The sequence below is a fragment of the Heloderma suspectum genome, chromosome 11 (genome assembly GCF_057233095.1).
Source record: "Heloderma suspectum isolate Gila_16-S chromosome 11, 16-S_ref, whole genome shotgun sequence".
Classification (NCBI taxonomy): Eukaryota; Metazoa; Chordata; class Lepidosauria; order Squamata; family Helodermatidae; genus Heloderma; species Heloderma suspectum.
The window spans coordinates 44,680,284-44,707,452 of NC_139468.1; the positions used below are offsets into that span (position 1 = coordinate 44,680,284).

The 27,169-nt window shown below is 47.9% G+C and overlaps 1 protein-coding gene across 15 annotated transcripts in view; it reads left to right on the top strand.

Annotated features, from left to right (window-relative positions):
• The window catches only part of TP53BP1 (tumor protein p53 binding protein 1), a 117,162-nt gene that overhangs the window by 72,304 nt on the left and 17,689 nt on the right, over nucleotides 1-27,169 (top strand). For 13 of the 15 annotated variants that reach the window (XR_014785446.1, XR_014785447.1, XM_084817837.1 and 10 more), the window contains exons 19-20: nucleotides 3,341-3,535; nucleotides 18,739-18,833. Coding sequence is in view for 12 of the 15 variants with exons in the window: in XM_084817837.1 (XP_084673963.1) it covers nucleotides 3,341-3,535; nucleotides 18,739-18,833 (290 nt within the window). In the remaining 3 variants the exon portion in view is untranslated. Of the gene's footprint in view, nucleotides 1-2,807; nucleotides 2,900-3,340; nucleotides 3,536-18,738; nucleotides 18,857-27,169 lie in introns of those variants that run through there. The other 2 variants (XR_014785448.1, XM_084817839.1) reach the window with 2 other exon arrangements.

Genomic DNA, 27,169 nt, shown 5'->3' on the forward strand with positions numbered 1-27,169 from the left:
AAAACGGAATATTTGACATCAATAGACCTCACAGAGGCATATCTGCGTGTGCCGATCTTGCTGCTTCACAGAAAACTTCACCTTCCAGAATTGTCATTACAAAACGTGGTCATTTGGCCTATCCTCGGCATCCTGCATCCTCACCAAGATCATGGTGTCACTAATAGCTCACCTACGGCTATAAGGCATGCATATTTACTCATACTAGGACAACCTTATCCAGTCCGTTTCTAGTCACAAAGCCTCACAAAGCCTCACAGGACCTGCAGACAACTGTCAAATGCCTAGAACAACACGGCTTTGTCATATACAGAAAGAAGAGCCACCTAACACCTACCCAGGCCCTCTAGGAACACTCATCGACACTGCCAAGTGCTTCATATTCCTCTCCCCAGAGAGAATAGCCAAGCTTCAACACCGTTCAAGGGCAATTCATCATCAAAGAATAACCAACTTAATGGATGCAGCACATCTTCTGGGTTTGATGATCTCATGTCTCGGCATCCTCCCGTGGGCCAGACTGCATTCTCACCGCTTTCAGTGGTTCCTACTGCCCTTCCAAGCTCAAATAGCAAAGAGGGATCACCTCCCTGTACCTCTCCTTCAGCATGTCAAGAGACTCCCTCAGTTGGTTGCAACACCTCCAAAGCCTACAGGCAGGCAGCCCCTTCCAGGAGCCAGACAGGATCGCACTGACAGGTGCCAGCCTCGGAGGATGGGGAGCCCAAGGCAACTCCCTGCTATTCCAAGGGAAATGGAACACAAGAGGCCGAACGCCACAGCATCAACTGGCTGGAGCTCAAGGTGGTCCACCTGGGTCTGAAATCCTTCTCATGCCACCTGCTACATTCTCACGTCCTAGTCAGAACAGACAACACAATGGCAGGAGCCCATCTAATGCGTCAAGGGGGTACCAAATCCTGCTCCCTCCACCTGGAGGCCCAGTGCATCCTGTTATGGGCAGAGTGGAACTTTGCCTCCATAGCAGCCCAACACATCAAAGGGACTCTGAACCATACAGCGGACTATCTAAGTTGGCAACAAATGGAACCAGGCGAATGGATCCTACATGCAGCAGTCTTCCAGGAAATCATATGCCTCTTTGGCCCTCTCACGCTGGACCTCTTTGCATCCAGACACAACCACAAGCTGCCAAGATTTCACTCCAGATTCCAGTCTTACTGAGCCGAAGGAATAGATGTGCTGTACATCAGCTGGCCCAAAGAAAGGCTCTACGGATTCCCTCCAATCCCCCTGTTAGCCAGAGTTCTGCAGAAAATCAGAAAGGAACAAGCGACTGTAGCCCTAGTAGCCCCCTTCTGGCCGCGACGACCCTGGTTCTCCAAGATCCTAACCCTAGCAGCGCAGGTCCATGGTTCCTGCCCCAGAAGCCAGACCTCTTGTCTCAGGGTCCAATACTCCACCCAGACTGAAATTGGCTCAGACTAGCCACCTGGCTGCTAAAAGGCCCATCTACTCAACCCTGGGCTAGTCTAAGGATGTCATGTGCACCCTGATGGCATCCCGCACGGACTCTACTACCAGAATCTATGAAACAGCCTGGAAGGCCTTCTGCAGATAGCGTGAAAGGGAGAAACTTAATCCACGGGCGGCAGGCAGCAAGGAACTCCTAGCCTTTCTCCAGGAAGGCCTCTGGATGGGCTTGAAACTGGGCACCCTGCGCAGACAAACGCCAGCCCTGTCCTCAGTCCTTTCCAAGCCAGGTGGGCAGCCACTAAGCTCTCACCCTCACATCAAAAGATTCCTCTGCAGAGCAACGCTCAAGAGTCTTCCCACATTCCATAGGGTCTCCTCCCTAGAGCCTAGAAGTTGTAGTTTCTGCATTGGCTAAATAGATGTAATTGGCTAAACCTCCGTTTGAGCCAATTAGATCTATCCCGCTGTGAATTCTGTCACAAAAAGTTATTTTCCTGGCTGCCATGACGTCTACTCACAGAATCTCAGAGTTATCCGCCACCTCAATCAAAAAAGGCCTCATCACCTTCCATAGGGATTCCGCCGTCCTTTGAACACACCTGACCTTTGTCCCTAAGGTCACAGGAGCTTATTCTGCCCTAACCCTTCTCATCCTCAGGAGAAGGCCTAGCACAAGCTGGATGTCCGCAGAGCTATTAAAGTTTTCCTAAGAAGGACAGAATCTTTTTGAAAATCTGACTCACTGTTTGTTTCCTATTGCTATGGGCACAAAGGTTACCAGATCTACGTTAGCTAGGTGGTTAAAAGCATGCGTTGTTTTGGCCTACGAGGTGTCACGCCTCCCAAGCCATTAGGAGTCATAGCTCATGCCAGTAGGACAGCCGCCTGTGGCCATCAGCCGCCTTAAGAATTCATGCTCCCCTGGCAGAAATCTGCAAGGCGGCTACCTGGACAAGTCCCAATTCCTTTGTAAGGCATTACAGAATAGACACATTCACTTCAGCGGACCCCTCCTTTGGCAGATCAGCTAAATAGCAGCACAATAGACTCAGCCTTACATTTTTCTCCCCCAAATAAGGGTTTTAGCTTTAGCATGTCCCATTGTGGGATGCCTTCCTCGCACCAACCTGGAGAATGAAACATTCGTACTTACTGAGAAAGTTCCTTCTGGGTTGGTGTGAGGAAGGTACCCCAGCCAAACACTGCAGCACCACTGAGTCTGTTTGCACAGGTAACCAGGCCACTCGTCTCTGCACTTGGCTGGCCAGACCTTCTCCTAAGGATTGGCCAGGTTTGTTTTCTCAGATTGGTTTCTAGGTATTTACTAACAAACTGTCTGCTCCTCTGTGGTTCTTCCTTACCTATGATAGAAGGAGATGTCTTCTTCAATTTCTGAGCTTTAGCCATGGATGGAACTGGCTAGGAGGAGCTTCAGACCGACAGTGTGTTTAAAACTCAGTCACGCGGGTCCCTGCTTTTCCTGGGTGATAGCAGGAGCTAACCCATTGTGGGATGCCTTCCGCACACCAACCCAGAAGGAGCCTCCTTGGTAAGTACCAATGTTCTGTTCTGCAGCGGTCCCCTTCTTTGGTTTATTCTGGCCTTTCAGCTGTCTCCCACAGTCAAAAGGCAAAATGGGGTAAAGTGATTTCTCTCCCTCCAGTCTACCGTGGTGCAGTCTCTTGAGGCACCTTTTCATTGGTGATCTCAAGGAAGGCAAGAAGCTCCAGGGGTCACTGTTCTTTCTCCAGAAGTGATTAAGCTGATCTCCCAGTGAGAAGAGTGAGGCTCCCCAGTCTCATGAGAAAAGTGCATTGTTCAAGCTGCTTATCTGCTGGCAGGACTTGCTGGCAGGAGTGTTGCAGTCACAGGACTCTTTCTTTCTCTTTCCCTCCCCCTACAGGTGCCAGGGAGGTGGTGAGCCCACCCATCAGTGGAGGGGACTCTGGAAGCCTCTTGGCAGCTGATGACCGACGGGGGCCTTTGCCCCTCAACAAGACCCTTTTTTTGGGCTATGCCTTTCTTCTCACAATGGCAGACCCCACAGATAAACTCTCTAGTTGCCAAAAACTTGCAGTGAACAATGAAGAGGAGGAAGGTGAGAGCTGCATAGCTAATGGCAGTGTGTGTGCGTGTGTGTGTGTGTGTTTCCCTTTCAAGAATTCAGGGTTCTGTTGCTGAATCTGCCTCTGTATTATTGTTGTGGCAGTTAAACCTTTGATGCTCCTGGGCTAAGCTGATGGTGATGGGAACAAAACAATTTGCACACAGCCCACCTTCTGTGAGGGAAGGCAAAGTTGTTAATTTAGTTGATATTTAAAACATCTAATGTAGGGAGGATGAGAACTGGGAGGGAAGCCCAGAGGCATGGGGGCTGAAGAAAGCTGGCAATGGCCTGAGAAGCAAAAGCTGAAGAAACATGAAGGGTGAGGCTTGAGGAAAAGGGCAGAGGAGACAAGGAATTGAGGGAAGGATGATCTAACTTTATAGTGCTTAAGACAGGAGGTCTGTATTTTGGGAAGACAAGCAAGAGGAGTGTGACGGACAAGCTGGTGAAAGTAACAAAGTAGGCAGTGGACTAAAAACATGGACTTGAGGAAACAGTAAGTCCTGGTAACATGGAGTTGGAGAGAGGAGGAGCCAAGGAAAACCTAGGACTAGGGTAAAGTTACACATAGTCCAGTCAACACCAGCATTAACACTAGATGTACAACATTATCTGAGAACTATGAAGCAACTACCACCAGAAATACTGCTGGAGTTTATGCGAGGGGAACCTAGGTTTATGGAATAGCATTTGGTCAGACTTGTTTACTGAAAGAATATCTTATGTGGTACAGACGTAGTCCTGGGGGACTGGTTGGTATAACACTAAACCAGAGATGGGGAACCTCCGGCCCACGGGCCAGTTTGGCCCACCAGGCCAAACTATGGGGCCTTCGACTGCTGGGAGCTGGATTGACGCAGGAGAGGAATCCCCATGGTAATCTCCGCTATGTGATGGGGTATTCTCCTTACTTAGTCCTGAGTGCTTCACCCATCCAGTATCCTCCCCAACAGGTGAAGGTGTGGGGCAGGCAAACCATCAGACTGCCTTGATGTGTGCTGGCTTTCCCCGGCTGGGCTGGTGCTCTGGCCAAAGCGCCTGGTGGAGGAGCTGTTCTCCATCCGGGGTTTCAGTTGGAGAGGCTTTGGTGCCAAGCTGCGCACTCGGCCAGCACTTGCAGGAATCGGCAGAGTCCTGAGGTCAGGGCTCAGCCAGTTCCGGTACGTGCCAGCTGAATGCGCTACACTCATCCTTTTTCCCTCCCTGAGCAGAGCCAGCTCTCCTGCTGAAGCACTGAAGGAAGAGCTCCAGCTGGCACATCAGTCGGGACCTCCTGATGTCACTGGCGGGACCCTGCCCCTGACATCGCCCAGCCCCTGGGCCCTATATGGTTTCCCACCCCGCACAAAACAAATGTGCTGGGGGTTGAGTCTTCACATGTGCAGCGACCTAAAGGTGTATCTGAGTCCAGTGCTCTTCAACATTTTTATTAATGACTTGGAGTCAAGTGCAGGGAATGCTGATCAGATCTGCAGATGACACAAAATTGGGCGGGATAGCTAATACTTTGGAAGACAGAAACAAAATTCAAAGTGATCTGGATAGACTGGAGCGCTGGGCAGAAAACAACAGAATGAAATTCAATAGGGATAAATGCCAAGTTCTGCACCTCGGAAAAAGAAACCAAATGCACAGTTACAAGATGGGGGATACGTGGCTCAACAACATTACAAGTGAGAAGGATCTTGGAATAGTTGTCGATCACAAGCTGAATATGAGCCAACAATGGGATGTGGCTGCAAAAAAGGCAAATGCTCTTTTGGGCTGCATTCATAGAAGCATAGCTTCCAAATCCCATGATGTACTAGTTCCCCTCTACTCAGCACTGGTTAGGCCTCATCTGGAGTACTGTGTCCAGTTCTGGGCACCGCACTTTAAGAAGGATGTAGACAAACTGGAGAGGGTTCAGAGGAGGGCAACAAGGATGATCAGGGGACTGAAAACAAAGCCCTGTGAAGAGAGACTGAAAGAACTGGGCCTGTTTACCCTTGAGAAGAGAAGACTGAGGGGAGATAGGATAGTGCTCTTCAAGTACTTGAAAGGTACTTCCAGAGAGGAAGGCCAGGATCTCTTCTCGATCATCCCAGAGTGCAGGACACGGAATAATGGGCTCAAGTGACAGGAAGCCAGATTCCGGCTGAACATCAGGAAAAACTTCCTGAGTGTCAGAGCAATACGACAATGGAACCAATTACCTGGGGAGGTGGTGGGCTCTCCCACACTGGAGACGTTCAAGACGAGGCTGGACAGCCATCTGTCAGGGATGCTCTGACTTGGATTCCTGCATTGAGCAGGGGGTTGGACTCGATATGGCCTTGTAGGCCCCTTCCAACCCTACTTCTATTCTATTCTACTCTACTCTACTCTACTCTACTCTATGATCTGACATGGAGGATGAAAACACAGATCCTAAGAAGAATGTCATTGCACAAAGGAATCACAAACATGTATTCAGTCAATTTGATAGACAGGAAACATATATTGAATAAAGCTATCTAATTATTGACCCTGTGCAGCTATAGAAGGGCTGGGGAACCTCTTTCAGCCCAAGGGTTGAACTCATTTTCAGAGAAGCTCTTAGGGTGGTGGGTAGGACGGAAGGCAAAAGGGGAGTAGGCCCAAATACAAAAAATTACACCCCCCATGGCTTATTGTAGCTTAGAATCATAGAATAGTAGGGTTGGAAGGGGCCTATAAGACCATCAAGTCCAACCCCCTGCTCAGTGCTTAAAGCTCTTACTACCAGTAACCCTTAGAATGTTTTAGAATAATTTATAACTAAATTCCCCAACCTACAGACCTTGCCTAGCTTGTTTAGAAGTCTCCTTAGACCTACTTGGGTGATGGATAGACTTGGGTCATGTCATCAGCATAGACAGCAACTGAATCTTTCTGTTCAGGCCTGGGCAAGACCTGGGGGATGGGGAGGCAGAGTCGCAGTGGTCTGTTGTGATCCTGTCCCTGTGTCCAGGTGCCCCATCCCCGCCTTCTTCCAGTTCTGAGTGTGTGTGTCTGAAGGTGGATGTTTGGGACAGGTAGGGATTCTGTTGGTGTACCACCCACCCCGCTTTCCTGAGCTAGCTGTGATGGTCTTGGGGTTGGTGCTGGAGACTCTGCGGCTTGTTGTACTGGGGGACTTCAACATACATGCCGAGGCTCCCTTGTTGGGAGCGGCTCAGGACCTCATGGCCTTCATGGCAACCAATGGACTGTTCCAATTAGTATCTGGCCCCACTCATTCAGCAGGGCACACTTTGGGTTTTCTGTGTAGGGGATCTGGGTTTTCTGTGTAGGGTGGGATGATGGTGATCTGGGGGTGGAGGAACTTTCTATAGTTCCATTGTCGTGGACGGACCACTCCCTGGTGGGGTTTAGACTTGCTGGGACTCAGAGCCTCTGCAGGGACAGGGGGCCAGTTAAGATAGTCTACCCCATGGGACTGATGAATCTGCATTGTTTTCTGAGAACTCTTTGGGAATTTTCCTGCCGCCTCAGCAGGTGATACTGACAAAGTCCTGGTTGAAATCTGGAATGGAGAAATGGCCCGGGCACTTTACATAATAATTTTTGAGTGTCCCTTCCCATGGAGTGGAGCCAAGCAAGCCTTGTGGTTTTCTACGGTGCTGCATTGGAAACAGTGGAAACAAGTGGGACATCGACTAGAGTAGTGTTGGTGGAGAACTTGGAATGAGTCTGAGCATAGACTAGAGCTCACTTTAAACCTTACTCTGTGGCAAGTGGCGAAGAAATTGCACTTCTCGGCCACCATCGCATCTGCACAGAGTTGCCCAGTGGAGCTTTATTGAGTCATCAGAGGCCTGTTATGCTCTGGTCTGCAAGAAGAGAAGGTGGACTACTCGATAGCCTGCTGTGACCAATTTGTGTGACATGTTGCAGATAAAATCAATTGTATCCATGCTGACTGGGATGCCACTCTTGGTACAGGTCTCGTGGATGTAACTTTGGCCCCTGCTTGTCCAGTTACAATGGATACTTTCCAATTTGTACAGCCCAAGGATGCGGACAGCGTCCTTGGAGAAGTGAGATATAACCTATGTGCTGGAGCCTTGCCTTTCTTGGCTTCTAAAGCAGTGGGGGTGGGGTGGGGTTACTGGCTGGTAAGGGTAATTGTGAATGCCTCTTTGTGGCAATGTGTGATTCCACCTTGCCTAAAAGAGGTGGTAGTAAGACCTTGTTTTAAAAAAAAAACTTCCCTGAACACCACTGTATTGGATACTTTCCAGTCAGTCTCTAATATTCCATTCTTCAGCAAGGTGCTGGAATGTGTGGTGGCTTCTCAGCTCCAGGGATTTCTGGATGAGATGGATTATCTAGCTCCATTTCAATCTGGCTTCAGGCCTGGTTATAGGACAGAGACTGCTTTAGTCGCCTTGGGAGATGATCTGTGCCGGGAACTGGACAGGAGGAGTGTGTCCCTATTGGTTTTGCTGGACCTCTCAGTGGCTTTCAGTACCATCAACAGCAGTATCCTCCTGTGGCATCTGTCTGAGATGGGACTGGGAGGCACCGTTCTACAGTGGCTCTGGTCCTTCTGGGAGGGGCAATCTCAGAGGGTTGTCTTTATACTTCTATATTTGTTCTATATACAAATACTTCTTTATTCAAGGAGGTCTTTGGCACGCAAGTGGGTCTGTTGGGTTGTATATTTTTTAAAGTTCTGTTATTGTTGTGGTTTTAGTTTTGTATTAATGCATTTGTTTTATTCAAGTTTTATTTGTTATTGCAAGCTGCCCTGGGTACCATTTTTTTGGTAGAAAGGTGGGATACAAATAAAAATAAATAACCTTCCAAATCCAACTTACAATGGATAAAATCTGAAATATCACCCCCGAGGGACCAGGCTCCTGCTGATCTGGTAGCAGTACCTGATCTGGGGTGCCTTGGGGCTCTGGGGGCTCCAGCTTCTCCTCTGAGGAAGACTCCTCCAGTGGGGCCATGACATCACTCCCCTCCCCATAATCCTCCCCATAATCCCCCCCCCCCGACAGAGTTGAGGGACCAGGTTTCCCTGGATATTGGAGGTGGAACTAATGGGCCAGGTCAGGAGCATGGACATTCGCAGGTTCGTCCCACGATCGTTCTTTGGGTCTATATCCCATCTAGGGCTAAAGGACAAGTTGTATACAGTTAGCCAAGCTACATCCCTCTTGCTTCTAAAAATCTTGAATTTGGGGGTACATCCACCACATGTGCATATGTGGTCCAGTTAGATGGCTGCATCCCACATTTCCAACATACACAATTACCTTTTTATATATTTAAGAGGTGTCAGATACCGACAATAAATCAACATGTAATAATTCTCTTTTAAATTGACACAGATTGAATTGGTCATTCCTCTCATAAAAAAATATTCTTCCTTGTTTTTCTTGATCTAACAATAAATGATATATTTTTATCAATACACTTAAAACATTTTTTCTCCAGAATCTGGGTTTCTTATCAGCCCATATAAAGGCCTGTAATATTTTTTAAGCAAGCACTTTCTTGTTTATCTCAATTGGAACGTTTTCTAAAATGAACAAAAAACTAGGTAATACTATCGTTTTTATCAGGGCAATCCTACCAAACCAGGAGAATTTTAAATTATTCCATCTTTTAATATCCCTTTTATATTCTCCCATAGTGTAAAATAATTTACCTCCAATTCCATTAAATCAATTGACAAAGAGGTACCCAAATAACGAATAGGTTTACTTGACCATTTAAAATTATATTATTGCTGTCATGTTCTTGAATGTGTATTCCCATCAGTTCTGTCTTTAATTTATTTAATTTATACCCAAAGACTTGGCTGTATTGACCTGTTATTTATAAGATGTGAGCCAATGATTCCTTAGGGTCTTGTAGTGATAACTTCACATCATTGGCATATAAACTGATCTTTAAATCCTAATCTCCAAGTTTTATCCCTTTAAACATGTGGATTTTTCCTAATCTTCTCCACTAAAGGCTCTGTGCTTATGGCAAATAAAAGTGCAGACAATGGACAGACTTGTTGGGTGCCTCTTTGAGGCTCAAACGTGTTTGATAGCTGCTGATTAATCATTATTCTTGCTACTGGTTCATTATGAATTGCTCTTACATAGTCAAGAAAAGGTCCTTCTACATTACATTCTGAAGAGTGGTGTATAGAATTTGCCATTCCAATCTGTCAACGGCTTTCTTTGTATCAAGAAAAACCATGATGGCTTTATGTTCTTTACAAAAATTAATGTGAGAAAGCTCCTCTTGAAGCCATTATTGATGTAAAAAAACTAATCCTGGTTCAAAAGAGAAATCAACCTGTAAGAATTTGGTAAAGGAGGATTATTTCCAAGTAGCGCCAGAAAGAGTGAAGCGGCTGGGCCAAAGCCGAAAGGACACTCAGCTGTGGATGTGTCTGGTGGTGAAAAGAAAATCCGATGCTGTAAAGAACAATATTGTTTAGGAACCTGGAATGTCAGATCAATGAATCAAGGTAAGCTGGAGGTGGTCAAACATGAGATGGCAAGATTGAACATCGACATCTTGGGAATCAGCGAACTAAAATGGACAGGCATGGGCGAATTTAATTCAGGTGACCATCATATCTACTATTGTGGGCAAGAATCCCTTAGAAGAAATGGAGTAGCACTCGTAGTCAACAAAAGGGTGGGAAAAGCAGTACTGGGGTACAATCTTAAAAATGATAGAATGATCTCAGTACGAATCCAAGGCAAACCATTCAACATCACAGTAATTCAAGTCTATGCCCCAACCACTGATGCCGAAGAAGCTGAGGTTGATCGGTTCTATGAAGACCTACAACACCTTCTAGAACTAACACCAAAAAAAGATGTTCTCTTCATCATAGGGGATTGGAATGCTAAAGTAGGAAGTCAAGAAATCACCGGGATAACAGGCAGGCATGGCCTTGGTGTACAAAATGAAGCAGGACAAAAGCTAATAGAGTTTTGCCAAGAGAACATGCTGATCATAGCAAACACTCTTTTCCAACAGCACAAGAGGCGACTCTACACATGGACGTCACCAGATGGTCAATATCGAAATCAGATTGATTATGTCCTTTGCAGCCAAAGATGGAGAAGCTCCATACAGTCAGTAAAAACAAGACCTGGAGCTGACTGTGGCTCAGATCATGAGCTGCTTCTTGCAAAATTTCGGCTTAAATTGAAGAACGTCGGGAAAACCACTAAACCGTTCAGGTATGACCTAAATCATATCCCTGATGAATATACAGTGGAGGTGAGGAATAGATTTCAGGGATTAGACCTGATAGACAGAGTGCCTGAGGAACTATGGACGGAGGTCCGTAACATTGTTCAGGAGGCAGCAACTCAATCCATCCCAAAGAAAAAGAAATGCAAGAAAGCCAAGTGGCTGTCTGATGAGGCTTTATAAGTAGCTGAGGAAAGAAGGGAAGCGAAAAGCAAGGGAGAAAGGGGAAGATATACCCAACTGAATGCAGAGTTCCAGAGAATAGCAAGGAGAGACAAGAAGGCCTTCTTAAATGAACAATGCAAAGAAATCGAGGAAAACAACAGAATGGGAAAGACTAGAGATCTCTTCAAGAAAATTGGAGATCTCAAGGGAACGTTTTGTGCAAAGACGGGCATGATAAAGGACAAAGAAGGCAGGGACCTAACAGAAGCAGATGAGATTAAGAAGAGGTGGCAAGAATACACAGAAGAACTATACAGGAAAGATCTGAATGTCCCTGATAGCCATGATAGTGCGGTCACTGAACTTGAGCCGGACATCCTCGAGAGTGAAGTCAAGTGGGCCTTAGGAAGCATTAGTAACAACAAAGCTAGCGGAGATGACAGTATTCCAGCTGAGCTATTTAAAATCCTAAAAGATGATGCTGTTAAAGTGCTGCATTCAATATGCCAACAAATCTGGAACACTCAACAGTGGCCACAAGACTGGAAAAGGTCAGTTTACATTCCAATTCCAAAGAAGGGCAACGCCAAAGAGTGTTCAAACTACCGCACAATTGCGCTCATTTCACATGCCAGCAAGGTGATGCTCAAAATCCTACAAGCTAGGCTTCAGCAGTATGTGAACCGAGAACTACCGGAAATACAAGCTGGGTTTCGAAGAGGCAGAGGTACTAGAGATCAAATCGCCAACATTCGCTGCATCGTGGAGAAAGCAAGAGAATTCCAGAAAAACGTCTATTTCTGCTTCATTGACTACACTAAAGCCTTTGATTGTGTGGATCACAACAAACTGTGGCAAATTCTTAAAGTGATGGGGGTACCAGACCACCTTACCTGTCTCCTGAGAAACCTGTACGAGGGTCAAGAAGCATCAGTAAGAACCAGACATGGAACAACCGATTGGTTCAAAATTGGGAAAGGAGTACGACAAGGCTGCATATTGTCACCCTGCTTATTTAACTTATATGCAGAGTACATCATGAGAAATGCCGGGTTGGATGAATCACAGGTCGGAATTAAGATGGCTGGGAGAATTATCAACAACCTCCAATATGCAGACGATACCACCCTAATGGCAGAAAGCGAAGAGGATCTCAAGAGCCTCTTGTTGAGGGTGAAAGAGGAGAGTGCAAAAGCTGGTTTGAAACTCAACATTAAAAAAACGAAGATCATGGCATCTGGCCCCATCACTTCCTGGCATATAGAAGGGGAAGAAATGCAAGCAGTGACAGATTTTACTTTCTTGGGCTCCAAGATCACCGCAGACGGTGACTGTAGCCATGAAATTAAAAGACGCTTGCTCCTTGGGAGGAAAGCTATGGCCAACCTAGACAGCATAGTAAGAAGCAGAGACATCACCTTGCCGACAAAGGTCCGTCTAATCAAAGCTATGGTTTTCCCAGTAGTAATGTATGGCTGTGAGAGCTGGACTATAAGGAAGGCTGAGCGCCGAAGAATTGATGCTTTCGAACTGTGGTGCTGGAGAAGACTCTTGCGAGTCCCCTGGACTGCAAGGAGGTCAAATCAGTCCATCCTAAAGGAAATCAACCCTGAGTGCTCATTGGAAGGACAGATCCTGAAGCTGAAGCTCCAATATTTTGGCCACCTAATGCGAAGAGAAAACTCCCTGGAAAAGACCCTGATGCTGGGAAAGACTGAAGGCAAAAGGAGAAGGGGACGGCAGAGGATGAGATGGCTAGATAGCATCACGGATGCAATGAATATGAACTTGAGCACGCTCCGGGAGAGAGCGCAGGACAGGAAGGCCTGGCGTGCTATGGTCCATGGGGTCACGAAGAGTCGGACACGACTGAACGACTGAACAACAACAACATCTGCCCTATGGAGGAAGAGAAATGGATCGCTACTGTTGTTGACCCTGCAGTTAATCAACCTCCCCTACCACAACCCATTGATCCAGTCCATGAGCTATGTCATCTAAGCTGCAAAGCAGTACAGCCTACCGAGATGGACACGGTGCCTACTCCAGCCTGCCTTTTGAACCGATGCCGTTGATCTTGCTAATCGCATCCTTCCAGTTTGGGACCATGCCGACTGCTGTCATAATGCTAGCTTGCTCCACACAACCCCATATTCTGTGCTGAACAAGCACCCTCAGTACAGATGAAAGTGGTGTCAGCTTCAGCTCTGTCAATGATCCTTCTGTGGACCTCAGTTTTGATGGAGCTCTCAGTACTGACATTAATTCTGGCTTTAGTAGCGGTGCCTCAGCCTAGGCTTGCGGTTTCGGGTCTCACTTCACAGCTACTTCTGCAGGAGTCTTCCATCACTAAACTCTCCAGTGCTCCACACACACCCCAGAATCCAGACCCTACCTTGTTCCTACTCTTCTTCCACATTGTTTTTGGTGGTGTCCACTTTCTCTTCTCTTAGTCGGGAATTGTAGCGTTGGTTAGTGAGTGAAAATGTGGACTTCACAGGTTCTTATATGCAGTTGGCAGCCGCATAAAGGCCTGTGTTAACCTAGAATAGAGTTCAGTTTTTAGATGGGCTGCCTCACGTGGGAAAGTTGATACCAGGCAAGGCCTGTTTTGCAGGCACGAAGCTGTTTGATACTTGCCAGGTTGCTCTGGTCCCTCTCAGATAAGAGCGTACTGTTACGTCTCCATGAAGAGCTGGGAAGCTTCTGAGCCCAGATTGGAATGTCGGGGCCTTTTTCTCTTGAGGAAGGTAATTTATAGCCTTGACTGTGATGCGATATGCATCCACAAGGGCATAGAAGAAAAGGTATATAAGCGTTTTTTAATGTACACCAAGTTGGTCTCACTCCAGGGGGTAATGTGCACCCCCAGCCTGGAGAAGCTTGTGGCCCGAGGAATGGCCTTTCGTACTCTGTTAGAGGGCCCCAGAGTACAAACAGAGTGAGCTTTCTTTGCATATTCTGCATCCATTTTTTTATCAATAAACTCTCATGTTTTTGCACAAGTGTCTTCATTTCATCTTGATAATCAAAAAAATCTACTTTGGCTGAGACCTTGACATAACCAGGCCTCCTGATCAATACAAGGACCAGACTCTGCTGTTCCTGACTGATGATGTCTGACTCTGTGCTGAAGGTCCTCCGGATGGCTGAGTCTTTGGGTCTTGAAATGACATCTCCTCCAGCCCGTTACTGACCCCATCTTTCAGTGGGTGCAGTCAGGCCCCGTGACTGTCCCAGTGTTGCCAGCCCAGTTTCGTACTGTCAGGCAATCCTGGAATAACCTTTCTTCTACGCCCTTTTCACCTATGCATCTCATAACATTGTGAACATGGACAGAGTGCAGTTTTGTCATCCTTCTCTCATTGTTAAAGCCTCCCCAAGCAAAACCAGCAGAGGCCCCATGGAACACCTGTTGATTGTGAGGAGCAAAAGCTTGCTTCTGTGGGACAGAAAACCTACTCAATGGCTACCCTGGCATTACATGTATCTAATTACCAACCCTGCATTACGGCTTATCAACAATTTCTTTGGGAAAAGTGGCCTCCTTTTTTTACCACTTACTGGAAGACTTAACGATCTGGCTAAGATGTTCCAGGCTGAGGTTCATTGCTTAGCTGGCCAGCCAATCAACACTATGTACCATATAGCAGACTGTTGGTCAAAAGCTATGGCAGTAGCCCTGCATCGTTATAGCTTGGTTTTGCTTCTCTAGTGCACAGTCTAGGATTGAGAACCTGCCCTTTGACTGAGAGGAATCCTTTAACTCAATAACCAATGACACCTTGGGCCATGTCCAGAAGATGAAACCATAGCCTGCAAGATGGGTATTGGTGCCCAGGCCTCTTCCTCATTCAGTTACCAGTATTCTCCTTGGCTGTGGTCAAATTCTGGCCATTGGTCTTTGAGATCACCTGGGAGATAATCCCGGCCCTCATCTCAAGATGTGCTCCCAATGAACTGGCCCATTCAGCAGCAAAAGTATTATTCTTCATCCAGGCACAAACTGATGCTCCTAAGAGGCCTCCATATCTCCAGAGGATCCCTCTACAGGCTATTGTCCTTTATTTTGTCTTCTACAGGCTATTTTCCTTCACATATGCTCTCAGTCACATCTCCGGAGGCGTCTCACAAGGCTTTCCCCTCCCGAATGTCATGTCTAACCTTTAGATCAGCTGGGATGACTCATCAGAGTGTACCTGGTAGAGCATACAGCATACACTCCCTGTGGGACCCCCTTAGTGGGACCGCAGACACCTCTGGCATCAGTGGATAAGATGCACTGGGCCCTTTAACAGCAGCTGATAATATGGGACTCCTGAGGATTGTTCCTCACTCATTGTGGCAGAGGAGAAAACTAACTCAAGTGTACCAGATCCAGAAGGTGGAGGCATAGTCTCCCACATGGAGATGAAGCTCATGGCTCAAGATTGGTAACTGGACTAACTGAGTAAAGGTACTTGTGAGTAAGACTCCTGCCAAAGTGCAGAGGACTTGCAGCTGAGCCTTGGGTGGGGCTCTGGAAGCTCTGGGTATATCAGCTTTCAGTTGGAACTTGATAGTTTCTGGAACAGCCAGCTCCAGTGCCTTGAGCCCTTGGTTCTCTGACCTTGCTCCATGACTGAACCTCCATGCTGCTGACATTTGGACTCTTGCTTAACTCTGCTTCTTGGTCTGCATTTCTGTTTGACTGCTTACCTGTGTTTGGACCTTGGATTTTGCCCCTTGCCTGTTTACTGACTGTTCCTGGCTTGATCTGCCCTCTGGCTGGACTGATAACCACTGTGCTTGACCTTTTGCATGTGCACCTTTTTTTACTACTTCCCACTGGATTTCCCCCTTAATTTCCCCTAATGCTGAGATCCAGCCACAGCAGGACGCCATAATACAGGAGATGGGGGACTCCAGCTGTTTGCCATGGAGAACACTTTGTGTCCTCAGTTCTGCAGCAGGGCAGTTGTCTCACTGGGTGATGCATTCCTCAACAAATGGAACAGTGCTGCTGCTTTATGGATTCCCTCCATTTCTGCCGATTACAAGGTCAAACTTCGGGATGACAGTTTAAACTGCATCTTAATCACCCCTTGGTGCACCCGCCAGCCCTGATTTGCCAGTGCACTGATGATGTCCCAGTTGCTCAGGCTCCTTTGCTACGGAGACCTTCTGACCAAAGACCAGTGCAGCAGTGTGCAGCATCTGGACGTACCATCCCTCCAGCTAATGGTGTGGTGAATCTCTCCAGCCGTAGCTTCTCGTGAGAGGAATGCCGGCTTCTAGAAGGGGCTCACACACAGTCCACAGCCATCTTCCCATGCAGGTCTTTTTTGAGATGCCATGACAGGAGCACCTCGGGAAACTTCATCCATTCCCTTCATTCCAGAGCAAACCAGTGCTTGGTTTTGCGTTCTCCCCCCACCTGCTCCAATTTGTTCTGCCTTCTCAGGTTTTCTTTATCTTTTGCATTTTAATTTGTTATCAGTAGTTGGTCTTCTTGTGGTCCCTTTGGGGCTGTGGCTCAGAAACCAGAAAACCAGAAGTGCTCATCTTGCAGAAGCAAATTACTACTTCAGATGGTCATGATCTTTGTCTCCTCTATTTGAGAGGATTTACCATGTTGAATCCTGTTAATATTGCATTGCTTTTACTACGCAGGCCTGGAGAAGCAGCCTTATTTATTTATTTATTTATTTATTATACATTTATTAGCAATATTTATATACCACTTGTAATTTGAAACAAATCCTGAAGCAATTTACAGAAGAATACACACAACCAAACAAAAACCACATTGGCCTTGTGGCTTTGTGCTCTTCTGCGGGAGAAGGAGTCTGAGGCAGCCAGCTCTAGGAACGTCGCTTGAAGTTGCCAGTCAGCACTTTGCATCAGCTCTGTCAAGTTTGGGGATGTCCTCCGCAGGGAAATCCGGCCCTTTTTGGGCCTGACAGATCTCTGTGGCACCCCTGACTTGGCTTGCATTTGTGAGCTGAGCAGTGGCTCAGTTCCTGAAACTCAGGAACTTTTCCAGCTTTTAAAATTTATTTGCAAGTAACAATTTGTGCAAAATCACAGCCGTAAATAGTGCAGTATGCACAAAATTGTGCTATTCACAGCCGCAATTTTGCACAAATTCAGATTTCCGTATATATTTGCAGCTGTGATTTTGTACAGATTGTGATCCCCCCCCCCCCCCCCGGCCAAACTGATGCATCGGGCCAGCTCACAGATGAGTGAAACAGTCCAGGGGTCTGAGCTGGCAAAGCTTGCTGAGCTGTACCCACCTAAACGTATTCCTCTGACATCCCTAGTCAAGTTGCATGCTAATAGAGCAACAGGCTGCTACATCTATGGGATTGGACAATCTCTTGCCTCAAAGGAAAATGTCCAGTGGCATCCGGGAAGCTGCCATGGCTTTGGCCCCTGCAATGACAGGACTGTCCATTTTGATACTGGGCTTCGTACTGACTGACCCTGTGGTGTTGTGGCACCTCCCTTTTTAGGCTGGAAGCCTCTGCAGTGGAGCGCCCCCCCCCCCCCCCCGGGTCCAAGCTGGAGGGCTTCTGCTCGTGCTGCTCAGCCACGTGCAGAGAGGGTGGGGGTTCTCCCCTGGCCTGGACCGGCAGGATTTCAGTGTCTTCACCAGGCCCAGGAATGGCGCCCCCCACCCCATCAAGGAAGACTGGGTTGCATCCATAATCTAAAGGATGCCTGTATATCAATGTGCAGCCACAGCATTGCTGTTCAATCTGCTTTACTCTCTGGGACCTTGGCTTCCAGTTCAGGGTCCTGCCATTCGTTCTCATCACAGCACAGCCTTGCAAAGTGCATGGCTGTCATCACTCAGTCAGCATTTTCCCATCCACTGACTACTGGCTTCTGATGGCACCTTCTTGTCAGCTGCCCCTCGCTCATCTGACCCCCACGCTGCATCTCCTGGACAACTTGGGTCTGTGTATCAGTATAGGAAAGTTGTGTCTCATACTGATCCAAAGACCAGTTTATTGGGGCAGTTCTGGACTTGACTGTAGTCTGAGGACTGGTCCATTACCCTGTCCCATCTGGTACGTGAGGCTTCTTGTGCCTGAGCTGTCAGGACACATCGAGTTCAGAGCTTCTTGGGGTTTGGGCAGCTGCCACACTTGCACGACTGCGCATGAGACCATTGCAGCACTGGTTTATCCAGAGCTTCTCCAGCGTTCTGGAACTTGTTGACTGCTCTGAGGATGAGGCACAGACCCACCTCACAAGCAATATTACATACGGGTCTGCCTTTGAAGCATTCTCAGAAACTTCCACTTCTCACATGGAATTCATTCTTATGTTCTTTCACTGCCAGGTGAAAACCTTTTATATCGGCTCGGGCTTCTTAGTTGTATCAGTTGGATGTAGTTTTAATTGGCTGCTATGATGCTGTCATGTTGTTGGTTTACGTTTCCAGTGTTGGTATAGTGGTGAGTGTCAGATTAGGCTTGGAGGACCTCAGCCTCACTTACCTCACAGGGCAGTTGTGAGGATAAAAATGGGTGAGGAAGCCTTGAGCCTCTTGGAAGAAACGTGGGATACCATAAATAAATCGATAGCTGCTCTAAGATTATATTGCTGAAGGGTTGCAATATGTCACATTTTAACAGTATATAAATGGCTATTGCTGACGAACCATTCAGACTCTGAACAGATTTTTAAGGTAACTTTTGATTTTGTGGGATTCTTCTACAACCGTATTGGAGGGGAAAGAATGGGGGCTATTAATCTGTACATACATTTGAAAAATAATAACTTAAGTATTAAGTGCTCTTCTTCCTATGTTCCAGAATTCTTGGAGACAACACCTTACAACAAACACTACGTGGAACTGCAGCTGCGAGCTGGAGGTGGCTTCATCCTGGAGGACTTCAATGAAAGCCAGGTCAGACTTCTGACAAGCTCGAGGTGGGGGTGAAGGCTGGCACAGTGCCCATGCTAGAGCTACATAAAGTGTCCCCTCACCCAGGTTGATGGATATGCGTCAGCAGGGCAGAGTGCGTGCTGAGGGAGGGGGCAGGGTTGGTTCACTTATTTTGTTCTTGAAAAAACGGGAGGTGTCTCTGAGCGCGAGGAGCCCCAGTAATGAAGCATCAGCAGACAAGTGAATTCTGCAACTCTGTGAGGGAAAAGTAAGTGAAATTACTTGATTATCTATTTAAGTACCTCAGGTCACCATTTAAAATTGATAAATAGAAGCTGACACCAAAACAAGGGCACAGCTAGATCCCAGAGGGATAATCCCTTACAAACTTCCAAGAGAGAGCTAAAAGTCAAGGGAGAATCCAGCAAGAGCTTACAGGCCTTGCAGCCTTGCATTAGCAAAGGTCCCTGTGTGGTTGAAAAGAACCTCAGCTGCACATTTTAAAGCCCCAAGCTTAGAAAGGGCAAATAAGAGTCTGCTTAAAGCAGGGAAAAGTGCAGGCTAGCTTCAGTTTTGGTTCAGTTTAGGCCCAGGCTTTAGGCCTTAAAGAGTAGTTCACCAAATAAAGCACGTTTAAGGGTTCAGCGTATCTTTTAAGTTTTTAAAAACATACAGAAAAAGGATCCAGCCCTTGCAGGCCACAGCCTTTCCAAATCACCTATCCTTTGTCTGCTGTTCCCTCTGACAACCCCGTGAACAGAGGATCTCCCCTCAGTAGGTCTCCCATTCACTTTTGTTAATAGTCGCCTTTCCAGTAGGAATCACCATTCCCTGGGGGGGCCAGCTGCCCTGCGTTCCCAGCCACTGAAAGCCAGTGCTGATTTACAGTACTGTTTACACATAGCCTCCCTTGCTTTTCAAACAAGAAGCTGACCTGGAGAAGCCAAGAGAGACAGAGAGGTTGGTGGATGAGACTTCAGGGACCCCTTAGCTGTCTCCCACTCCCAGGGTGACAGCTGTTCTGCTGTCACAGAGAATGTGGGTCTTGGGGAAGGAGGCCGTCATTCTGGGGAAGAGGGAAAGGATCCCTTAGAAGGGACCCGTTCCTCGGAAGATGAACAAATATCCTCTTGTGCCAAGGATGTGCGTCCGGGGCAGGGGGTGCTTGTGGCAGTGGGAGATCGGATAATTAGACACAGAGATAGCTGGGTTTGTGATGGGTGTGTAGCCCGCATGGTGACTGCCTGCCTGGTGTGAAGGTTGCGGACATCATGCGCCGTCTAGATAGCCTGGTAGGTAGCGCTGGGGTGGGGTCGGTGGTCGTGGTCCATGTTGGTACCAACCATGTGGGGGAATGTAGTCGTGAGGTCCCGGAAGCCACACTTAGGTTGCTAGGTAGGAGGTTGAAATCCAGGACCACCAAGGTGGCTTTCTCGGAAATGCTACCTGTTCCACTCGCAGGGCCAGCTAGACAGGCGAAGCTGAGGCATCTCAATGCATGGATGAGACTGGGAGGAGGGGTTCAGATTTGTTAGGCACTGGGGAATGTTTTGGGACACGCTGGGCCTGTACGAGAGGGGCGGGCTCCACTTGAACCAAAATGGAGCCAGACTGCTGGCGCTCGACAGAAAAGGGGGGCAAAACATCTTTTAAACACAGCCCTGGGGGAGAGCCGACGGGAGCTGAGAAGCATCCAGTTCGGGTTAAATCATCCCAAGGGGATGAGGATGAAAATGTCTTTGATTGCCCAAATGTAGGAGGGGAGGGAATAAGCCAGGAGAATATGGTAGAATACAATAGCCAATGAAAGAGGCCAAAGTGCCATAGAAATACCTATACACGGTATCCCTCCCCAGACACCTCTGGCATGTGCATCTTTTGCACATGCCAGAGGTGTCTGGGGAGGGATACCGTGTATAGGTATTTCTGTGCAAATGCTAGAGGGCTCCGAGCCAAAATGGGAGAGTTGGAGTGCCTGGTTTTAAAGGAGAACCTAGGCATAGTGGGCATTACAGAAACCTGGTGGAGCAGAGAGAACCAGTGGGATCATCTCTGGATATAAACTCTACAGGAAGGACAGGGAAGTGCGTACTGGGGGGGTGGGTGTTGCCTTGTACGTCAAAGAGGGCACAGTGTTGAGCAGACTAGAGCTCCTAAAAGGGGCAGGCTCTTCCACAGAAGTTCTGTGGGTGACAATACCAGGCTCCAAAACTAATTTAGTGCTAAGGACATGCTATCGTCCCCCAGACCAGATTGTTCAGGGTGACCTTGAGATGGAAAATGAAATCAGGGAGGCCTCCAAGTGAGGAAGTATTGTAATAATGGACCACCTCAATTACCCCCACACTGACTGGGTAAATGCATGTTCCAGTGATGATAACGGGGTTAAATTTCTTGATGCCCTAAATGACTGTGCCCTAGAACAGTTGGTCATGGAACCGACGAGAGGGGAGGAGACCTTGGATTTAATCCTGAGTGGTGTCACCCAGGACCTAGTATGAGATGTAAATGTCGTTGAGCCAATAGGAAATCCCAACGTCAAGTATAGCCTGATGGGATCTGAGCTAGCAGTAACCAACCAAGAATGAGATCTTGGAGTTGTGGTGGACAGCTTGATGAAAATGTCAACCCAGAGTGCATCTTCTGTAAACAAAGGAAAAAAAAGGGGGGGGGGAACTCGCATGTGAGGCATAATTAGAACAGGAATTGAGAGTAAAATGGCCAATATCATACTGCCTTTATACAAATCTATGGTGCAGCCACACTTAGAATACTGTGTACAGTTCTGGTCACTATACCTAAAAAATATTGTAGAGTTGGAAAAAATTCAGAAAAGGGAACTAAAACGATCAAGGGGCTGGAGCATCTCCCCTATGAGGGAAGGTTATAACAGCTGGGTTTCTTTAGCTTCGAAAAAAGGAGGGCAAGGGGAGACATGATAGCGGTGTACAAATTTATGCCTGGTGCGGAGGATGTGGACAGGGAGACATTTTTCTCCCTCTCTCAAAAGACTAGAACCCAATGGGATCATCCCATGAAGCTGATTGGTGGGAAATTCAGGACAGATGAAAGAAGTACTTCACACAGCGACTAGTTAAACTATGGGATTCGCTACCACAGGATGTAGTGATGGCCACCAATTTGGATGGCTTGAAAAGGGGGTTGGACAGATCCCTGGAGGAGAAGGCTATCCATGGCTACTAGTCCTGATGGCTTTGTGCTACTTCAGTACCAGAGGCAGTGAGCCTCTGTACATGAGTTTCTGTGGAACATGGGCAGGAGTTGTTGTTGCGCTCATGCCCTCCTTGTGGGTTCCTGGCCGACAGCTGGCTGGCCACTGTGTGAACAGAATGCTGGACTAGATGGGCCCAGCAGGGCTCTTCTGATATTCTTATGAGGTCCAGGGTGGGGTGGACTGGGCTGCGCCTTCTGACTCCAGTCATCCAGCACCACCAGACACTAGTTCTTTTTGCTGGACTATGTACTTTCCCTGGACTTTCCAGTTTCCCACTGTGAGCAGCCTCGTGTGGGATCGTGTGTGCAGTTGCATCGCAATTCTCAGGGGGATCAAGTGTGTTCCCTTTGGGCGTGTTCCCTTTGGGCGGTTCGGAGAGCCACTGAGTGCCCCATGAATCAGGATATACTTTGGCTCCAGGGTGTCTCCTTCAGTTTCTGTACACCTGCTCTGTCTGCACCCTATGTCTGATGTGGTAGGCTGTTGCCTACAGAAGTTCTAGATGCTGCTTTCCAACCTCCCTCTCTGGACCGAGTTGCTCTCCTGGTCTTTGGCAATAAGCTGCTTTTTGTGTTTGTCCAGAGACAAAGGAAATGCTGAATAAGCAAGCCTATTCGAAGCTGCCCATTCTCTCCAGCCTTCGGTGGAGACCCTGCTAGGGCCAGGTTATTGCAGCCAGAACTCCTGTTTCAGAAAGCGTTTGGGAAGGCAGTTTTAGAATTCACCTGGATCTGATGCTGCTGTGGATCCTCATTCCTGTTTGCTCCTTCTGCCAATTTTATTTGCGTTCTTGCCTTGGTTTTCTGGTGGTGTTATATATTTTATTGTTAAATTTTTATGTGTATGTGATGTTTTTGTTGGCCACCTCATATGTGAATTTGTAAAATAGAAATGCTGGATTGAAATACTTTTTACAATAAATAAGTACTTACACTTCTGGGAAAATAGCAGTAGGAGAACAGTCTTAGTGGTGAAATGGACACATGTTACCATTTATGACCTCTGCCTTGTCCGAAACTTCTCTCCTGGCTCTACAGCCCGGGCGTCAGAGAAACTGCCAAAAGGAGGGGCAGGCAGGGACAAAGACCTTGAAATAAGAAGCACAGTGATGGTGCTGTTGTCCAGTGAGAGGATATGGCGCGTTACTGTTCGAGGGAAAGGGAGTCCAAGCATGGACACGTTTACTGCCTGGCTGGGCTAGCGCAGCTGCTGACTTTGCCACCCTGTTTCTCCTTGCCTTGCTCCCTCTTCGGGTCTACATGGGAAAAGCTGAGTAGAGGCCACCTTTGATGTTAGTATGGAAGAGTTGCACAGTGGTCTCCAGAAAACTATTGGGCATGGACTCTTGGCAAGGATCAGAGCTTTCCCAAATTAGGGATGTCCCTGAAAACCATGGGGCTGTTGATGCTTGCTCTAACACAGTCTCGCAGTGTCCCTCCCAGTCTCGCAGTTAGTTCATGTTTGCCGTAAGTGATTAACTTTGTCCTTCCCGTTCCTAGGCATTGCATGATGAACGATAACAAAATCCATCAGTCTTTACCTGTACAGGATGTAGAGTAGGAATTTCCACATGGGCAATATGGCACTTAGCTCTTCCTTAAGGAATTTGGGAAAGGAAACTAGACGTTGATATGCACAGATGCTGTTTGTTTTACTGCGTAACTGCAGCGTCTGTCCCTCAGGCTCCTAAGAATCCCTTAAGGCTTCCACCTCGAAAGGGAGAACAGTCCCCTCCCCTGTATTTGTGGAGCCTCTTGGAGCGCTGAAGCTGCGGGGACCCAGCTGGGCCTTGATAGGGCTGCTTGCAGTCGAGGCAATGAGACTTGAGGAGAGCCACGCCGGCATTCTGCCTTTGTTCTCTTTTCACAGGGAACGACTACAGCACTGGCCACAGCACCTGTTTATATATTGATCACATTTCTATACCACCCAGCAGCCGAAGCTCTCTGGGTGGCTCACAACAATTAAAACCATAAAATACAACATAAGATGCACTATAATTTACCGTTCTTGTAATTTAGTTACATAAAAAATTAGTAAATTTCAAATTCATTGGTGTTTTGTTAATTTCTATAGATTGCAGTTCATTCCGTTTCCAGTTCAGTTGATTCTCACCTGAATTTTTGTGAAATGCCTCTAATTCACCTATATCATGTAATATTTTATTTATTTATTTATTTATTATTTCATTTCATTTCATTTCTGTACTGCCCAACAGCCGAAGCTCGCTGGGCGTTCCACAAAAATTAAAACCAAACCGCACACAATAAAACAATTTAAAATATATAAAACATTAAAACCACAATATAACAATACAACCACAATAAAGCCTAGCAGCAGTGCAGGGGTTTAAAATACAGATTTAAAACAGCAAAGCTAAAAGTTTAGAAAGCTAAAATGCTAAAATGCCTGGGAAAATAAAAAGGTCTTCACTTGGCACCGAAAGGAATACAATGTAGGTGCCAGGCGAACCTCACCAGGGAGCTCATTCCAGAGCCGGGGTGCCACAGCAGAAAAAGCCCTCCTCCGAGTAGCCACCCGCCTCACTTCCTTTGGCAGGGGCTCACGGAGAAGGGCTGCTGACGATGATCTTAAGGTCCGGGCAGGCACATCTGGGAGGACGCGATCCTTCAGATAACCTGGCCCCAAGCCATTAAGGGCTTTAAATGTTAATACCAGCACTTTGAATCGGGCCCAGAAATGGACTGGCAGCCAGCGCAGCTGGAAAAGTACTGGCGTAATATGAGCTCGCTGGCCAGTCCCTGTTAACAATCTTGCTGCCCTATTTTGGACCAGCTGAAATTTCCGGACCGTTTTCAAAGGCAGCCCCACATATAACGCATTGCAGTAATCCAGACGAGAAGTTATCAGAGCATGGATAACTGTAGCTAGGCTATCTCCGTCCAGATAAGGGCGTAGTTGGTATACCAGCCTAAGCTGATAAAAGTGCTCCGTGCCACTGAGTTCACCTGTGCCTCAAGTGACAGTTCTGGATCCAAGCGGATCCCCAAACTATGAACGTGATCCTTTAGGGGGAGTGCAACCCCCTCCAGAACAGGTTGAATATCACCTAGCCGGGCAGACGAACCACCCACTAACAGTACCTCTGTCTTGTCTGGATTGAGTTTCAGTTTATTGGCCCTCATCCAGTCCATTACCGTGCCCAGGCACTGATTCAGAACAGCCACTGCTTCACCTGGTTTTGATGAGAAAGAGAGGTAGAGCTGGGTGTCATCTGCATATTGATGGCACCTCAGCCCACACCTCCAGATAACCTCCCCCAGCGGGTTCACGTAGATGTTAAACAGCATAGGGGATAAAATAGAGCCCTGTGGAACCCCATGGCACAATTGCCATGGCACAGAGCAATAATCCCCCAGCACCACCTTCTGGAATCGGCCATCCAAGTAGGAGCGGAACCACTGCACCGCAGTGCCTCCAACTCCCAACCCAGACAACCTATCCAGAAGGATACCATGGTCGATGGTATCGAAAGCCGCTGAGAGGTCCAGAAGAAACAACAGGGTCGCACTCCCCCATCCCTCTCCCGGCAGAGGTCATCCCACAGGGCGACCAAGGCAGTTTCCGTTCTGAAACCAGGCCTGAAGCCCAATTGAAATGGATCTAGATAATCCGTTTCATTCAACAGTGCCTGGAGCTGTCCTACAACCACCCGCTCAAGCACCTTGCCCAGGAAGGGGATGTTGGCCACTGGCCTATAATTGTTAACATCCTCTGGGTCCAGGTTAGGCTTTTTCAGGAGTGGTCTAATTACCGCCTCTTTTAAAGCGGCAGGCACCACTCCCTCTCTCGAGGAATTTACAACCTCCTAGACCCAGCCAGACATCCCCTCCTTGTTTGATTTAATAAGCCATGATGGTCGATTGGACTTGGCCAAGCACCTTGTCCGCATCCTCAGGCCTCAGTAACTGAAACTCATCCAATAAAACTGGACCAGACGGTGCTCTGAATGCCTCTACCAATGGAACTGCATTAATCGTGGTGTCCAATTCATGACGACTCTGAGCGACTTTATCTTCAAAGTGCCGTGCAAACTCGTCATAGCGTGCCACCGAGGGTTCCTCCGTCTCTCTCCCTGTCCCAGAATGTAACAGGCTGCGAACCACTCGGAAAATCTCCGCTGGACGACACTGAGAAGATGCAATGCTGGTGGAAAAGAACCGTCTCTTTGCCACCCTCACCGCCACAGAGTAGGCTTGATAGTGGGCTCTTACCTGTGTTTGGTCAGACTCGGCACGAGTTTTCCTCCACCTGCGTTCTAGCTGTCTCCCCTCTTGCTTCATTGCCCTCAGCTCAGGTGTATACCAAGGAGCTGGCTGGGCTCTGCTCAGAGGGAGAGGGCGCTTGGGCGCGATCGTGTCAACCGCCGGAGTCATCTCTGCATTCCACAGAGCGACCTGGGCTTCGACAGGAGCACCAGCCATACCAGCAGGAAAATCCCCCAGAGCCCTCTGGAATCCATCGGAATCCATTAATCTCCGGGGGCGGACCATTTTAATAGGTCCCCCACCCTTGCAGAGGGGGAAGGCTGCCAGGAGTCTAAACCTCAGCAGGAAGTGATCTGACCATGGCAAAGGGACAGATGTTCATTCCTCCACTTTCAGATCACCATCCTCCTGCCCAGTCGAGAAAACCAGATCAAGCATGTATCCTTTTATATGCGTTGGGCCGATGACATGTTGCGACAGCCCCATGGTTGTCATGGCGGCCATGAAGTCCTGAGCCGCCCCAGATACAGCGGCCTCGGCATAGAAGTTGAGACCCCCCAGGACCATCATCCTAGGGGTCCTCAACACCAAGTCCGAGACCACCTCCGTCAGCTCAGGCAGGGAGTCTGACGGGCAGCGGGGTGGGCGGTACACCAACAGAATCCCTAATCTGTCCCGGGTACCCAACACAAGGTACAAACACTCAAGATCTGCACTCGAAAGAGCAGGAAGCCTGGAGAGGGAGATTGAATTCCTACAGACCACGGCAACCCCCCCTCCCCGACCCTCAAGTCGGTGTTGGTGCTGCACCAAGTACCCAGGAGGGCACAGCGGGGAGAGAGTGACCCCTCCCAGTTCCCCCACCCAGGTCTCAGTAATACATACCAGGTCAG